At 44.9% G+C, this 18,225-nt stretch overlaps 1 protein-coding gene and 1 long non-coding RNA gene across 2 annotated transcripts in view; one reads left to right on the top strand and one right to left on the bottom strand.

Moving 5' to 3' along the window:
* Positions 1-11,740, bottom strand: part of ITGAV (integrin subunit alpha V) — a 65,170-nt gene extending 53,430 nt beyond the window's left edge. Inside the window, exon 1 of the mRNA XM_083407092.1 lies at positions 11,264-11,740. Coding sequence (XP_083263218.1) covers positions 11,264-11,415 — 152 coding nt within the window. The 5' untranslated portion in view covers positions 11,416-11,740. The remainder of the gene's footprint in view (positions 1-11,263) is intronic.
* A 45-nt stretch (positions 11,741-11,785) lies between these two features.
* On the top strand, positions 11,786-18,043 carry LOC310665009. Its single transcript, XR_014505143.1, has 3 exons — positions 11,786-14,736; positions 14,980-17,452; positions 17,681-18,043. It is a non-coding gene; the product is annotated as an uncharacterized lncRNA (long non-coding RNA).
* Positions 18,044-18,225: the final 182 nt, after the last annotated feature.

Below are 18,225 nucleotides of genomic sequence, written 5' to 3'. Positions count from 1 at the left end.
TCATTCACCTGGCAGAGCACATGGCTCATGGGCTGTAGTCATCTTGGTGGGTCACCATTAGGGAGGTCTTGTCCCATGAGATTTTTTATCACCACAAAAAAAATCAGAGCCAGTGTGACTCTCCCCCAGATTCCTATGGAAAGCCCAGAAGCAGGACATGAGAACAGCAGCACTCTTCCAACTTGTGAATTGCAGCAACTGATATTTACAGGCATACAAACCAACTCCTAGGGGCCAAGGGGGCTTCGGCCTCCACAACAAAATATTTGAGGGGGCTGGGCCTTCCCATTCAAAGGGTGTGTGTGCGCACTGCATTGTGTGACTGATTATGCGGAATGGGGCTTTCCTGGGTCCCCACAATATTTTATTCAAGTTGGCCCCCCTGTTTACAGGCATACCAGTGAGACCTAAGATTTCAGCATGAGGGCGACATCCCCTTAAGAGAACTTCTCAGGGGCTACATGTCAGTGGTGGGCAGGCCTAGAGGCAAAAAGTGGGAGCAATGAATGTGAATCTTATCATGCAGTATCAGGGACAGGTAATATGGAACCTGAGTGAGGATAAACTTTGGCGCCCCCTCCCCCCTATTTCTTATTTTCACAATAAGTCTTTTTGGTACAGTTGCTTTTTAAATGGATCTTCTCAGTAGGTGCCCGTATAAATATACATGTTGCTGTTGTGATTTTGCACACCCTTGGCTCAGCGCCCTGTGTGAGGGAACTGTGCTCAGTGCCCTAAATCTGGCACTACCTTCTAGCAAAACAAAGCTCAGAGGTTTCTGCTCTCACACACATCTCCATCCCTTATCCAGGCAAGCAAGAGGCATTATCATACTTCAAGGACACATTCCAGTCAGTAAGCCATGTAGCCTTTGAAGCCCAAAGACCAGATTAAAAGGCCTATAGGACTGCATGAAGGCCACCAGGCCTGAGGTTCTCTTTCTCTCTGACCTAGGCTCAGAATGTGCTGGAATGGCAAAAGTTGCAGCTTGCTTACCCCACCTCAACCAAAACGATATACAGTCATTCCTTGGCTCCCGAACGCCTTGGGAGTCGAATGTTCCAGCTTCCAAACAATCGAAAACCGGAAGTGAGTGTTATGGTTTTCAAACGTTCTTTTGGAAGCCGAACGCCTGACAGGGCTTCTGTGGCTTCTGATTGGCTGCAGGAAGCTCCTGCAGCCAATCAGAAGCCACACTTTGGTTTTCAAATGTTTTGGAAGTCGAACGGACTTCCGCAACTGATTCTGTTCAACTTCTGAGGTACGACTGTACAGGGCTGGACTGTAAGACATAAGAACGTAAGAAACGCCTGTTGGATCAGATCATTGGCCCACCTAGTCCAGCATCCTGTTTCACAATGGCCAAAAAGATGCCTGTGGGAAGTCTGCAAGCTACACATGAGCACTCTGCCTGTCTGCATTTTCCAGCACCTGGTATTCAGAGGCATAATGCCTCTGACAGTGCAGATAGACAGACCACAAAGAAGAAGTCTACATGGCAGATGAGCCTTGCGTGATGTTTCCACACAACAGATGTTTCCATGTGCTGTGTTTGAGTAACCAGCAGCATATGAGGTTTAGTGATCTTCTAAGTTGAAGGGAATGAGTCTTTAAATTCCATGGCATTCAATATATTCCAAAGCTATTCTGGCCTTCAACTCCTCCCCCAGCAAACACACTTTAAGCGCAAACAAATCTACTCCAAAAATAAAACAAACAGCCTCCTGCAGTCATTAGAATAAATCATGTTCCTTGTACTCAAGGAAAGTCTCTCCTGCTCTCCTTCCACTTCAAGCAACATGCCTCTATAAATCATCAGGCATATTCCCCTTAATTCACAACATCTCTGCTCAAATCTACTCTCCAGAACAAATACCCTCAGCTATTCAGTCTCACTTACTTCTGATGTTTTGATTTGGCAAATCTTGGCCGTGACAGTATTGAAATGACAGCTTAAAATAGAAAAGAAGCAGTCAAACAAAAAACACACACCATAATATCCCAATTCTGATGTTGACTATGCCAGGAAATAAATGCAAAACACATGGCAAATAAACTGCTCTACCCACTGCAGCGCCTTACAGCGCAACATTTTGCCAGGGACATCAATGCTGTCCAACACAAATGTTTAAGATTGGAGTGTTGCATGTTGATCCTACAGATATCAGCAGATGCAGTGGTGAGCCACAGAGTGTGCTCTGTGCCAACACAAGATTGCCACATTCCAAAAGGATTATGGTTCCTCTCTCTTTCAGAAGAAGTTGAAAGTTCCACAGGTACAGTTTGCTTACCACCATGTGAACAGAGATAAGAGAAAGGGAAAATAATGTCCACTCCCTCTGTTCCTGCCAAATTTCAATTGTTTCACTTTTATCCCAGAATTAGTATTTGCATGCTTTCAGAACATAAGATTCCTCCTCTATTTCTTTCTTAACAACTGCTGAATTTGCAAAACTGAAACCATGGCTTATGTCTTCAGCAATCGGAACTGTGTGTAGACAAATATCCAACTAAGTTTGTGCCATGTACACACCTTGCTTATTTGGATCGCTAGTCAAGTTTATACCTTGGGCATGTTTATATCGTTAAACATGTAGAAATGGTTCTGTGGTTCACTGGATCCCCAGCCAAGTAGATGAATCCCAATTATTTGAATAGAACTTTTTTCCAAGTCTTTGTTCCTTGGCATCAGAGTTCAGGAAAATTAGATATACAATGAGTCATGCTGTACTAAATATAACAAGGCAAGTCAACTATTCTAAGAGCATGATACCCAACTAAGTTGTACTCAGAGTAGACCCATTGAAATCAATGGACTTTAGTTGGTTAAGTTTGTTAATTTCTATGGCTCCATCCTGAGTACAAATAGCATCGGATACCACCATTCATTTCGTTTTTGCCTGGGGCACAATTCATCTAAAGAAGAACAAAAGGAGGAGCAACGTTCACCAAGGAGAAACAGTGAAGCAAAATGGTCAGTCATCAAGCTTCTGCAAAGTAGGAACGTAAGAAGACTTCTGGATCAGAGCAAAGGCCCTTCTGGTCCAGCATCCTGTTCTCTCAGTGGCCAGCCCCATGCCCATGGAAACCAGCAAGCAGGACATACAAGCATACACACCTCATTTTATTCACATGCCACCTTTCCACAGTTCAAACCGTGCTCAAGGTGGCTTCCAACATGAAAAAACATAAATGACTACAACTAGGGACGCGGGTGGCGCTGTGGGTTAAAGCCTCAGTGCCTAGGGCTTGCCGATCGAAAGGTCGGCGGTTCGAATCCCTGCGGTGGGGTGCGCTCCCGCTGTTCGGTCCCAGCGCCTGCCAACCTAGCAGTTCGAAAGCACCCCTGGGTGCAAGTAGATAAATAGGGACCGCTTACTAGCGGGAAGGTAAACGGTGTTTCCGTGTGCGGCTCTGGCGAGCCAGAGCAGCGATGTCACGCTGGCCACGTGACCCGGAAGTGTCTTCGGACAGCGCTGGCCCTTGGCCTCTTTAAGTGAGATGGGCGCACAACCCTAGAGTCTGTCAAGACTGGCCCGTACGGGCAGGGGTACCTTTACCTTTACCTTTAGGGCTTGGTGATGTATCAATACGTCACCCAAAATCGGTTTTCCCTATCCCTATCATGATAATGGTTTCATAATATCTGACATGGTGATATCACAAATCACAATGTGTGTGTATGTTTGAGTGCTATATAAAAAATTGTGATGGGGGGAAATAATGGAGCCGGTCATAACTTCTCTCATGATTTCTGCTGCCCCTGCTGCTTATAAAATAGCAGTTTTAACAGTATGCTAAAGGCAAGTAAAAATGTATCAGTTTTAGACCCCTATGTCAGAGTTCTTCAAACTTTTCATGGTGACGGCACATTTTCAGACACGCATCATTTCGTGACACAGTAATTCAGTTTTACTAGCACAACGGAGGTTAAACTAAGCCCCTCTCAGCCCCAGGAGGAGTGTTCACATGACACACCTACACACTGCAGCCGACACACTAATGTGTCGCAACGCAGTTTGGAAAGCTCTGCCTTAAGTAGTAGCAGTTGCCAGGACATTATCCTGTTTGCCTCTACATAGTTACATCCTTATTTCAGACCGTGATCTATCGCTATATACCACTGTGTTCAGCTGATGATATATCACAATGTTGAAAACCAGATATCGCCCAGCCCTATCTACAACTTAACAAAAGCATTCATAAACAATAAATTAAACATTAAAAGTTACAAAACTAAACTGAACAATTTCCACATAAATCACAACAAAATCTAAAATAAAGTTACAAAAAACCAACAGCACCCCCCCTCAAAAAACAAAACAAAAAAAACCTCAGCCCATGAGTCTGTTCAGCAGCCTCAGCTTTTGTAGTTGGAGTCAGTCCGGACCGCACCCTCCCATGCCAGGTGGGAAAAGGCCTGTAAGGCAGGGAGCAGGTCTTCCAGGACTCACAGCCAAGATGGACTTGAACACAACAGCACTCTTCCAGCAACTGGTATCAGAACATTTGCTGCCTGCCTTCGACAGTGGAGGTTGAGCATATCAATCAAGGCTAGTAGCCAACTGATACCCCTATCTTCCAATAATTTATCTAATCCTTGTGAGGTCTCCCTGCTCCTTCTTTGAATGATTCATACAAGTTGTGCTAGATGGGGATCTGCCCATAATCAAAACAACTGCCACTTATTAAACCAGCAGATATTCTAAGTTATCAGACTTCTGTCAAGATAAAGCAGGTCTATTCAAGCTATCATCCACAAGCCCGACAGGTCAACAGACATGCGTTGTGGGCTGCAGGCACTTCCCCTCCCCAATCCTGGCCCCCAGTTTTGCAGGCAGGAAGCACAAGGGTGTGATTTATCTCACCACTGGTGGTGCGCTCATACATGATTGATGGACTAGGTTCAGCTTGAGGGGCCACTACTAAGCACTGCATTGTTATCAAGATGCTTGCAAATTGACTGCTTCATCATCTGCCCTAGGATCTTCCCTGGTACTGATGTCAGAATGACAAGTCTGTTATTTCCTGGATCCTCCCCCACACTCTCACTTCCCAGCCCTGGTTTTTTTTATACACTATTTGGGCAACATTTGCCTATCTCCAGTCCTGCGGCATCTCAAGATGATAGACAGCAAGCTCTTTGTACTACCCAGGCATACCAAGTTCCATACAACAAGGTTTCGGGGAATTTCCTGAATTCCTCCTGCAATTCATCATGCAAAACTGCTCTCCTGAGTTTCTGCAGAACAAACCACTGTAAGCATAAGCTGCTACTGACCTGTTTTCCTTCATCCTACTTGGTCATAAGCATGGCTTTCCTCCGACCTACGTTATGTGTACAGTGGTGCCTCGGGTTAAGAGCTTAATTCGTTCCGGAGGTCCATTCTTAACCTGAAACTGTTCTTAACCTGAAGCACCACTTTAGCTAATGGGGCCTCCTGCTGCTGCCGTGACGCTGGAGCACGATTTCTGTTCTCATCCTAAAGCAAACTTCTTAACCCGAGGTACTATTTCTGGGTTAGCGGAGTCTGTAACCTGAAGCATATGTAACCTGAAGCGTATGTAATCCGAGGTACCACTGTATAATGTACACATATTTATTTTACTGTACTGGTAGAAGAAACCTATGCACAGGGTGGATTTGATTTAAATCACAATTTAAATCAGTAAGACTTGAATTTATTTATTTATTTACAGAACAGACTCATTCTTGCTGGTATAATAATATTTACAACCAGGTGAAGGTTTCATTTTTGGAATAATAAATTTTCAGAGTAGTTTTTACAGTTATATCAAAAATTACTCATTTGGTTATACTATTAGAAATACATTGACAGATAATTATGAAATTATTGTGAGGTTTAATGAGTTAACTGTTTATATTTGGACAACTTTTCTGCTGTACTTTACTGGAAGGAGAAAAATAATCATTTCCTTAATAACAATTTAAACTATTTATTTAACTAAAACAAAAACATTATAGCATATGTATCCATGTTTGTTAACTGATGTGGTTAAACGGTTTGTTGTTGTTGTTGTATTTTAAAAAACACCTTAGGCTGAGTTTTAGCACACATGAAAAACTCAAAACAAATCCTTATTTCCTGATGAATAGCCTTTGGACTATAATGTAACTTAAATAGAAAACTATCTTTAGAAAGATTTTTCCTCCAAAAGCATTTTATTTTAAAAATCCGATTTAAATTTTAAAAAATCCATTTTTTAAAAAATATCATTGATTTTTATCCACCCTGCCTATGCATATTGTTATAATGTGAATATTAGGCATTCAACACTAAGGGGTAAAAAAGGTAAAGGTACCCCTGCTCGTACGGGCCAGTCTTGACAGACTCTAGGGTTGTGTGCCCATCTCACTCAAGAGGCCGGGGGCCAGCGCTGTCCGAAGACACTTCCGGGTCACGTGGCCAGCGTGACATCGCTGCTCTGGTGAGCCAGAGCCGCACACGGAAACGCCGTTTACCTTCCCGCTAGTAAGCGGTCCCTATTTATCTACTTGCACCCGGGGGTGCTTTCGAACTGCTAGGTTGGCAGGCGCTGGGACTGAACAACGGGAGCGCACCCCGCCGCGGGGATTCGAACCGCTGACCTGACGATCGGCAAGCCCTAGGCGCTGAGGCTTTAACCCACTAAGGGGTAAAGGGCAGTAAAAATGGTTGTCAAAAAATGGGCAGTCTGAGGCTGATTGATTTAGATTTATTTCTTCTATTATCTGTCAGCTGGAGCAAGCTAAGACCTGCAACTCATGCATCATTTTGGCCTGGTTATTTAGCTTAACATACTGCTACTATTTCCTGCCTTATACACATCACAATTGCATTTTGCTTTGTACCTGGTGACCAGTACCCATTCTTTGTACTGTTTCATGCTATTCTTAACCTAAATTTAATTATTAATAATTGAAAAAGGAAAAAGTGGCAGTCAATTCCGGGAACATAAAGCATAAAACAGAAGCTGTAATATTTCCGTTGGGATTTAAATATATGCCATACTTTTCCATGTATAAGACTAGGGTTTTTTTACTTAAAAATTATGTGGAAAACTGTGGGTCGTCTTATACGCGGATTGTGAATGGTGGCGATTTCTTAAATTGGAATGCCTAAAAATAGGGGGCGTCTTATACATGGGGGCGTGTTTTACACGGAAAAATACGGTATATATAATGCATCAGCTGGATAGCTCATCTGGTTAGAGCATGTGCTGATAAGGCCAAGGTTGCAGGTTTGATCCCTGTATGGGAAAGCTGTATATTCCTGTATTGCAGGGGGGGGGGGTGGACAAGATGATCCTTAGGGTCTCTTAAAACTCCACAATTCTATGATTCTTTGATGCTACGATCTGCAATTCAATCCATAATATAGCTTTTAACACCCACCCCCCATTTTAGATATCTATACAGTAAGGAACATGGAAATCTATTTATAATGTGGCATATTTATTTATTTGACTTTTAACACCCACTTCCAACCCAGACTATTCTTCTACCTGCATCTCTACCTGCAAGTTGCCTCCTCGTCCCCATATATCCAAGAGCCAGCTAGACAAAGAATGACTGGGAGCGGGGAATTGGCTTTTCCTGCCCTTAGGCCTTGAACCAGAACCTGATGTGCTGGCATGAGCAGGTGAAGTTTTTCACTGAGCAGCCATAAATATTGGGTTGCCTCCAATGCTAGGCGATTGGCATTCTTCTCGCTCAGTGGGACTTCTTCTCCTCTCCCCATGCCTCATCCGAAATCTGCTCCAGAGGGTCCCCCAAAAGCTCTGGAGCAGATTTTGAGGGTAGGTGGGGGGGGGGGCTGCAAAGGAAAAGAGAGGAGGGGGAAGTTCTGCTGTACAAGTTGAAGCTTGCGCAAGCAAAACAGCAATTCTTCTAAGGTCTGCACTGCAAGCCACCATTAGAGGCACACCTACAATGGCAACTGTAGGCAAAGGTGCTGAGAGCTGTGCCTTCTCCATGGTGATGCCAATATTACGGAAAGCCCCTTTTCAGACAAGTTTTCCTGCTCCCTCCACTGACAGTCTCACATCACCATCTAAGAACTATGGCAGGCATTATCTGCTGGTTTTCCAGGATGTGGTTGAAACAGCTGTGCTGTTTTTAGCTATTTATAAAGAGTTTATTGGGTTTTTAAAATTATTATTCAAGTCTGACTGATATTGCACTTATCATGGGTAATATTATTTATATCATGTGCCTCTTTGGGTCCCATCTGACAGCAGATGCCCACAGCTTATAGGCGTTCAAATACACACCCATCTCATGGGTGACATCCACACCATTTCTTTAAACCACTCTTATGCCACATTTAAAAGTCACGGCGTCTCCCAAAGAATCCTTCGAACTGTTGTATCCTTGTCAGAGAGCTACAATTCCCAGCACCCTTAGCAAACTACACTTCCCTGGATTCCTTGGGGGAAACCATAGCTATTAATGAGGCATAAGACTGCTTTAAATGTATGGTGAAAATGTGAGCACACTTACCATATTTTTGCGTCTAAAGACGCCCCCATGTATAAGACGCCCCCTATTTTTGGGGACTCCAAATTAAGAAAACATCCCTCAGCACTACCCATGTATAAGACAAGCCCCTATTTTAGACCTAATTTCTGGTTAAAAAAAACCTAGTCTTATACATGGAAATATATGGTATGTCTTCCCCATTGCTACTGTAGTCCTATTTGGGCATTATCCTTCATGCAGACACACCAGCTCCACCCTGCCCAGCCCACTGCCCCTGCCCCATATTCCCTCCCCTGCTGGCTCTGCCCCCCACCCCCATCCATGGGATGCAGATAAGGTCTGTAGAACAAAGCCCACCATAATTTCGAACCCAGATCATACAGGGCTTATAAATCATGGAAGTGAGGAACCTACACACCAAGAGCAGGTGATACTGAGCTAGATTGATCAGTACATACTGCTACGTACTGGAGTAAAGGGTTAAAACCTATCTACCCATAGGCAGCCCCTCCTCAGACAAGACATTTTGCTGCCTGAGGCAGACAAGATGGTTCTCCTCCCAATGGCACATACAGAAGCTGCCTGGGGATTGACAGCTGAATTTTACTTCAACACTAGACACGTGTCAGCTTTCCCCACCAAACCTGAGGGCTTAAGGCTAGTTTAGGGGGTGCAGGATAAGCTCTGTCCTTCAACATCTTGCTGCCAGCTCCACCCTCAGCATTCACGGCCTCAGGTGGCCACCTCACTCTGACTAATGGTGGGGACGGCCCTGCCCAAGTCTACCTCAGGCCCAAAACTTATTTGGCCATATCTGGTCAGAGGCCTTTCCATGATAGACCTTTGGTTTGATCCATAATGACAGTTCATATGTGAAACGGTCTTATAAGACAATGCTACTCATGTTTACCCAAAAGTATATGCCATGGGTTCTGTGGTGCTTACAAACTGGTTAGGGCCTTCTGGCGGTTTCACAGCGAACCAGGCAGAGGGCCTGCCCTGTGGAACCCCCTTCCACCAGATGTCAAGGAGATAAGCAACTATAACTTTTAGAAGACATCTGAAGGCAGCACTGTATAGGGACGTTTTTAATGTTTGAAGTTTTATCATTGCAGGCCTAGGCTACCACTTATTCCTGGGACCTCCTCTAGGAAAAACACACACATATGACATTAGCAGCATATCCCAACCTTTGCACCAACTTGGAGCACCTCAGTTACATTCAAAATGTATATCCTCTGCCACAAACGCCTATCTGGAAAGAAAATCACAATGAGACTGGGAGAATATGCACCAGAGCACAGCAACCAGCTCCTAGGGGCTGAGGTGACTTCACCCCCCCCCCAATAAAATATTTGATGAGGCTACCCTCCCCCCAAGTTGATGAGCATTGCCTTTCTAACGCTGTGCTCGATTATGTGGGGCGAGGGTTACCTGCCCCCCGCCCCCAGATTTTATTCAAGTTGGCATCCCTGGCTTCAGAGCATTAAGTTTAGCCATCACAGAAACAAACGGACCCAGGACCAGTTGACCCTCTCATTTTGGGGGACTTAACACAGCAAAGTTTGTGCAATCTGGACGGTTCTGCCCCCTCATCCCCATAATCAAAATGAAAAGCTGTCAGACCACATTAGAGCCTATTAGACAAAAGTGCTTTCAAATGGATGACAATATCTGAATCACACATCAAGACTGGCTCACAGGCTGCAAATATCCTGACACAGAGTTTGTGTTACTCCTGGTAACGGATCCGAAGTTCAAGACAGCATTGCTTAGGATTCAGTGGATGGGCGGGTTTAAGAGAGGTTCACTTCTTATGGATTCATCTTCCACAGTTTTATACATTTCCACATATAATTATGAAACATAGCATCTGTCCATAATTACTCCATTTATACAATAGTAATAATATTAATAATAAAAATGTCGGCCGGGGTCCTCTAAAAGGCAGGATTTAAGCATGACATTGTCCGCCGCTTCTAATTAATCTGGGACAAGCAGGTAACAAATTATGAATAAGGAAAAAAATATGTTTCCTTCTCTCCCCTCCCCCGCCCCTTTCCTCTGCAATTACAGCATCAAAATGGCTCACACCACATAGCACCACTATCATCTTCTGATACAAAGTGTCCCTCACGGATTTGTATGGCCAGGATAAGAAGAGGCAATCTTGCCTTGTATCAGGGGGAAGGAATGTGAGCTAAGACTTTCAGTACTTGGGTTTTAGCCAAATCTTCCTATATGCACGTAGCTTTCCAATGATTTCAACGGGATTCCTTCCTAAATCCGGGCTCCCAAAAGCCTACGCACCCTTACTTGGGGAGTTAAGTCCAGCTCAAAGCACTTTTGAGGAGGTTCGCTCTGTGGTGCATTTCTTATGGTCCACTGAAATCAGCGGGATTTGGGAGAGGCAGAAGATGGGGAGAACGTATAACTGAGCGAGGAGGAGGGTATCTAAGCGGGGAGTAGAGGCGCGGAGGGAAGCCTACTCTATCCCAATTCCAGACACACTTTTGCTCGGAAGTTCCGTTCCATTCATTCCAATGAAGCTCGCTTCCAAAGCGGAGCTGTGCTCAGAATGGAGAGCAGAACAGGCGCGTTTCAGTTTCCCTTGCAGGGCTCCATCAAGGACTTTCCTGGGGCTTGTCCAACATTTTCTGGCGTCTAATAATTAACGAAAAAGAGAAAAGACTGCAAAGATCCCAGGGTCCTCCTGGCGAAGGAGCGCGGCGCCTTTTCCCGCTTCGGGGTGGATGCGCTCGAGTGACAGATTATACTTACGAGGAAAGATCCGGGGCGAAGAAATCCACCGCGAAGCCGAAGTAACTCCCTTCGGAACCGGAGTAAACAGTTGGGCTCTCCACGTCCAGGTTGAAGGCGCTGCCCGGCGCCAGTAGGCGGCCCACGAGCAAAAACAACCAGAACCCAGCCATGGCCAGCAAAAGCGATGCCCAGCAGATGCCCTGTAGGGACGGGTCCTTCCAAGCTCCCCCCTTGGGATTTGATTTTATTTTTTTGCGGGCACCTCAACTCTCCAGCCAAGCAAGGATTGCGGGAGATCCGATTCCGACAGGGCGAAGAAGGAGCTGCGAAAATTACTCCACAGCCAGCCGGTGGGACTGACCACTTCCTTTTTTGTTTTGTTCCCTGTTTCTCCAGGACGGGCACTGAGTGGGTCGTGGGCGGGGAAACAGGCGCAGCCGCCGCCAACGCCGCCAGCCTTGAGCCGTCGAACCGCCCCCATCGCTCCAAGGGGGCCGGGCGAGGAGAGAGCGAAAGGCGGATCATCGCCATCATGTGACTGTCTGGAGAGGAGGAGGAGCGGCGTGCGCTTGAATGCGAACAGTAGGGAAAGGCGGCCTTGGTCGCTTCCAGGGGTTGCTTTCTCCTCGGTCCGGCCGGAGGCGGGAGAGCCTCGGCTCCTGCTGACCGCGGAGCGAGTGCACGATCAGGCTGGATAGGCACCGAGAGCGCCGAATCATTTCCTGGAAAACCCGAAGTTCGAACTACAAGGCGAACTGAGCTGGGCCTCAGCATGCCCACCTGTAAAATGGGGGTTCTAGCAGTCAGGTGCGGTTAACAGGAAATCTTGGCGGGGGGCAACATGGCTTTGGACGGAGGGTCCCTTGGTTAAGCATGAATTGGTGAGTGAATGGGTACCCGCAGTAAAAACGGGCACCGTTTTGCTCATCCCCTGGTTGGTACTGCTGCTCTAAACCATGGTTTCACTTCGCATTGTATCTGAGCCAAGGTTCATGGTTTGTCTCACTCTGTAATGAAGGTTTGTTCATAGTTTACTGTTCCTGGCTTATCTGGGGAAAACAAACCAGGAACCCATATTTCCTTTCCTTACTCAACTAATGAAAGTTGTAGGAACCCTGTGTTCTTCTTCATCTGGCTACTCTGAATTTGCTGGACCAGGATTGCTACTTCTGAACTGGGACATATTTGGTTCCACAGTGAAAAGGCTGAATCAAAAAGAATTTTCTTTCTGATTTAAATAGTTTGTCCCATCAAGTAGTTGTTTAGCATCCTGTTTATTGAAAAGTGAACTGAGCAGAAAAAACCCTAGACCAGAAGAAAACGTACTTGGTTAATTATTACTAGGTTTATTATCCCTCTTCCTCATACTCCCACCATTGTTGGATTAAAAAAAAAAAGAATCCTTCCGTAATATTTGTTTCCTTCTTGTGTTTTGATGTGTGTCAGAAGGGCAGCAACTGAGTTAATTAAGGCAGTTGTTTTGCCAAGTCAGCAAACTGCCTCCTACCACGCTGAGTCATCTGAAAGAAAAGGAAGTCACAGAGTCATTTACTGTATGGACTTCAGTCCCTACAGGCCTTGCAAAAAAAAACCAGCAACCCAACCCTCCAGCTGTCTAGACATATTCAGGGTGTAGCTACACATCCTTATATGGAAATGTGCCTCCCCCCTACAATTAAAAAAAATAAAATCCCCAAGGGCACCAGAACTAGGAAAGGTAAGGATGTGAGTGTATCCTAACTAGTTTGTAATATGCCTAAAGAGGAATGGTCGTAGGCCAAGAAGATAATGTATTACATTCATCTGCAAAACAATTCCTGCCTTTTGGAATGAATGACTAAATCTGATTGATCTACGGCTAACAAAGGATTACAAACACTAATTTTAGGTTGAATAGACGAGAATGACTTGTGACTAAGTGGAGTTCTGGTGAACAAAACCCTTATCTCGCCTAGAAGTTGAAAACATGGTACTTTTGATTCTGCTTGCTCAGTGTTTGGGTACAGCTGCAAAATGAACAACTCTAGAATCAGATTCCAGATGGTAAACAAAAATGGGCCGGCATGCTCTTGTTTTTTGGTGTTAGGCTCAGATACCTATCCGAAAGTCGCAATTAAGGGCAGACTTAAGGAGAGGAGGCTTTTATTTGGTATGCTGTAATGTTGTTCTAGCTATTCAAAAAAAAAGAAGCAAGATCAGTGACTATGTTGCACAGCTGTAGCAAAAAAAGTCTTGTGGTACCTTTAAGACTATAAGGCCCCATCTGCGGTATACATTGAAAACAGCATACCACTTCAAACTGTCATGGCTTCCCTCAAATAATTCTGGGGGCTGTCGTTTGTTAAGGATGCTGAGAGTTTCTAGGAGACTCTTATTCCCCTCCGAGTGCTACAATTCCCAGAGTTCTCTGAGAAGAGAGATTGACTGTTAAACCATTCTGTGAGAGGAATAGGAATCTCTTAATAAACTATAGGTCCCAATATTCTTTGAGGGAACCCGTGACTTGTTCCAAGTGGTATGAAATTGCTTTAAGTGCATAGTGCAGATGGGGCCTAACAGATCTCCCATGCATGCTTTCTCAAAAGTAAATCCCACTGAGTTCAGTATGGGTTACTTCCAGGATTGCAACCTTATTGGGGCTCACGTTTTCATAGACTAAAGCCCACTTCATCAGATGCAGCCCTTCATAAAAAAGAACCCTTATGTAGTCCACTCTTGTCATGTCCCATTATATGAGCACTGCAGCGGAACATTTTGTTTTCTTTTTTAAAGAGGCATGTTGTGATTAGCCAGGGAAATTTGGTGTTTTAAGTTTGCTTATGCTTTAGTCCTTTGGGGCCCAAGTTAACTTCTACTGATGTTCCCTTGTGAACTTTTATCCTATTAAAGTTTTGTTTTGTGATGGCCGAATGTCTCAGTACAAATTAATCTAATCTAATTTGAGCACAGTGGTTTAAGGTCACCACACTGTACATTAAATAGAATTGGGATTAATATTTAATTATCTTTAAAAACACTGCTTTGCTTTCTTCTTCTTTTTATAAACTATGTAATATTGAATCTCTAGCCAAGAGAAGGCCTTCCTAGCCAGCTTCAATTTTCTCTTTCCACGCTGGTTTAATCTTCTCATCCCCTGAAACCTGAAATGTTGTTCCTTCACAGAGGTGGGCTTTAATTATAGGATACTTCAGCAGTGTTTTAGAAGGGAAAACAAGTTGATGTGGTTATAACCAAGCCTATATATTTAAATCTCTGTCTTCCCCTAGCTGGAAGGTTCATTACTGGATTTCAGAGAAATATGAATAACCTTTTATACTGGGGTGGGGAAGCCGTGCCCCTCCAGGTGTTGTCAGACTTCAGTTCCCATCATCCGATCTAGACTATTTGTCATGCTGGTCAGGGCTGATGGGAGCTGGAGTATGACCATCATCTACAGCAGGGCAGTTCAACTCCTCATACCAAGTGGGCCACAAGAATACTTGGGAGCCAGTGTGGTGTAGTGGTTAAGAGCAGTGGACTCGTAATCTGGGGAACCGGGTTCGATTCCCCGCTCCTCCACATGCAGCTGCTGGGTGACCTTGGGCCAGTCACACTTCTTTGAAGTCTCTCAGCCCCACTCACCTCACAGAGTGTTTGTTGTGGGGGAGGAAGGGAAAGGAGAATGTTAGCCACTTTGAGACTCCTTAGGGTAGTGATAAAGCGGGATATCAAATCCAAACTCTTCTTCAACACAGAACCTGTTTTAAGCAGTACGCAGCCTGCAATTAATGCTATTTCCTTTCATGCCCAGTTGCCCACCAAAGATATGCTTGTGAATAGCACAATGCTGAATCCCACCTGCATTTTCCATTGATAAAAACACCCATTTATGAAGCTGTCTTTTTTCATGGTGGTTTGGATTTAATTTTTATGATATGTGTAAACTGCCAACTCGTAAGAATATCATGGCAGCATACATTAAAATGATCAAGACATTCCAAACCCTCAGTCTTAACGGACTGGCAAATGGGTAGCCGTAGCCTGGCATGTTATGGCTAGGGGTTTGACATAGCATTGTAGAGTTGGAAGGGACCCTGAGGGTCATCTAGTCCAACCCCCTACAAGGTAGGAATTCTGAGTGGGCTCAAACCAGCAACCTCCTGGTTAGCAGCCAGATGCACTGACCCATTGTGCCACATTTTTCTGGGCCCTGAGCACTGTTTTTCATGGGTCCTGCTGCGCTGATTCTGCACCTGGATTCAGGCAATATCATTTGAAGTGAGGGCATGGCTTTATAAGATGGTTTACGTTTTTTTTATTTATTCTTTACACAGGAACTGTGGTGTTGTTTTTTAATTGTAAAATTGCCTTGGGAGCTGTTACGGCTGAAAGGCAGTCTATAAAGGCAGTCAGTAAATAAATAACTACATCCTGCCGAAGCTGCGGTTCCTTCTGCCTTGGGGCTGTATAGCCTAAATGCTAATCTCTTCAAACAGGTGGGAGAAGAAAACCTGACCTGACTGAAACAAAAAAAGGCTTGTGCATCTTAAAGACGATTAACCGAGTGCTGGTTCTGAGTGCCATACCTAGTCCAGTAATGTATTCCCACAGTAGCCAACCAGATATGTCTGGGATACCTGCAAGCAGGAAGTGAGAGCAATAGCACATCACTACTCAGGATCCCCCCTGCAAATGTTGTGATGCTGCTTCTGCAGGTCCCAGGTTAAATCTCTAAGTGCCTATCCAGATAGGGTTGGGAAGCCTCAGGCCTAGGGGCAGGGCATATGCAGCTCCCCAAGTTTCTCTGTCAGGCCCTAAAAAGTCTACCTTTCATTAGCCCTGTGTGCAGAGTGACGGGAATAGAGCATACAAAAGTCCAGAGAGAGAAGAAACTGTAAACACTTTACTGAAGTCAATTGAACAGGAACAGGAGGGGGAAAAACATAGCCTTGTCTGTCTTAAGTCAGGCCTACACAGGGAGGGTAAGGGCGTGGGAGAGAAACTCCTTCAGAACCACTTTTCTTAATAGTAATAATAATAATTTTATTTTTTATACCCCGCTCATCTGGCTGGGTTTCCGCAGCCACTCTAGGTGGCTTCCAGCACATATAAAAACATCATAAAATGTCATTCATTGAAAACTTCCCAATACAGGGCTAAACTCAAATCTCCACAGTCTTCTTCACTGAAAACTACCTCTGAACTGACTAGAACTTTCAGAATTTACAGACAACCAGTCTGCTGCTAGCCAAAGAACTGAATCAATGCCTTGATTACTGACTGAGTAGTCCATGCTGTTGTAATTGCTTGACTCGCATGGGACTCTGAGAATTCCTCTTGCGTGGAGGGAGCATAGAGAGGGGTGTGTGTAGAAACTAACCTACAGCACAAAGTTAACATTTGCATCCTCTTCCCTCAGCTCCCCTTTGCCCCTAACCTCACCCACCTCTGGCATGTTGTCCTTGGGAGGTTGATAAAGGTTTCACGCCCGTGAGGAAGGGCTTGGAAAGTCTGTCTGAAACCCTGGACACCTGCTTCCAAGTCAGTGTAGAATATGGTGGATCAGTGCTCTGTCTGTCTCAGGCAACTTCCTAATATTATGGTGGTCGTATACAGCTGTCAGGACTAATAGACATTGATAGATGCATCTAAAGAGATGGTGGGAAGGTAGTTTTATACGTTTGTTTTAAAGCTGCTTTTGTGCAGCATATTCTCAAAAAGCAGCTTGCAATAAATTCATTAAATAGGGGGAAACTTATTAGAAAACCAGAGGTGGTTTTGCAGTGCTAAAAGACAGCTCAGGCTCCAGATTCTTGAACGACACTAGCTTGTCGTGGGTTCAGACAGCATCACTGAGCAAATCCACTGAAAGCATTTCTCCCCTTCAGATTGCTAAAGGAAAGGAAAAGACCCTGAGTGGTAGGTGGCTGAGTGGGCAGGCCCGGAACTCAGCAAAAGCGAGGCTTCAGCATTTATCTGATTAAACAGCCTCTATGGGAGGGTGATTAAAATGAAAACCAAAGCCCTGGCAGTGTTTACTCTGGAGACTGCATGGTTTCTGGTAACTCGGGGTTTCTTTGAGGCCAGCAGTCTGATTCATAGATGGCACAGGCATGAAGACACAATTGAGCTCATGGATTAAAAGCAGAGACCAAAGGGTTTAGGGGGTTTCCTAATTGATGCCCAAACTGATGCAGCTCATTCTTCATAATTACAGTGGTACCTCAGGTTACATACGCTTCAGGTTACAGACTCTGCCAACCTAGAAATAGTACCTTGGGTTAAGAACTTTGCTTCAGGATGAGAACAGAAATCACGCGGCGGAGGCATGGCAACAGCGGGAGGCCCCATTAGCTAAAGTGGTGCTTCAAGTTAAGAACAATTTCAGGTTAAGAACGGATCTCTGGAACGAATTAAGTACGTAACCAGAGGTACCACTGTATTCATTTATGAGAGTTGTAATGAGTGAAGCCACAAGCCCTTATAAAACCAAGGGCCCCCTTTTGAATACTTGCAAGCAACAAGGAAGCAAATGGGGACCTACTCACACCTTGATCCTGGGCGTGCTGCCACCCTGTTCTCCAAACCTAGAGAGAGCAAGGAAAGGATGTGGGTCTTAGCAGTGGTGGCAGGTGCCTCTGGGGGCCATGGCAAAGCATATTCTCTCATTGGTGGTGGGAATGGAGTGACTCATTCCAGAATCCCCCAGCACTGAAATGAGTCTGATGGCTTGTGGGGGAATATACTCTACTGAGACTCTGGGAAGGCCTGCCACCTCTACCAACCTAGGGAGACAGTGAATGGTAGTGGGAGAGATGGGCACTCCTACAGATTTCAACACATGTTGATTTTTTGACAGCCCTCCCTCCCCAAATATTTATACTTGCCACACGTGGAAGGTAAATAGAACTGCCTGGCTGCCAAAGTGTTAATGGTCTATGCCAGCCCTGATGTCTTGGACTACAGCTCCCATCAGCATAACCAATGGTGAGTGATTACAG

Source organism: Podarcis tiliguerta (genome assembly GCF_965153285.1).
Source record: "Podarcis tiliguerta genome assembly, chromosome: 1".
Classification (NCBI taxonomy): domain Eukaryota; kingdom Metazoa; phylum Chordata; class Lepidosauria; order Squamata; family Lacertidae; genus Podarcis; species Podarcis tiliguerta.
The sequence above is the reverse complement of the archived record's forward strand: the minus strand, read 5'-3'. Positions and strand labels throughout refer to the sequence as shown.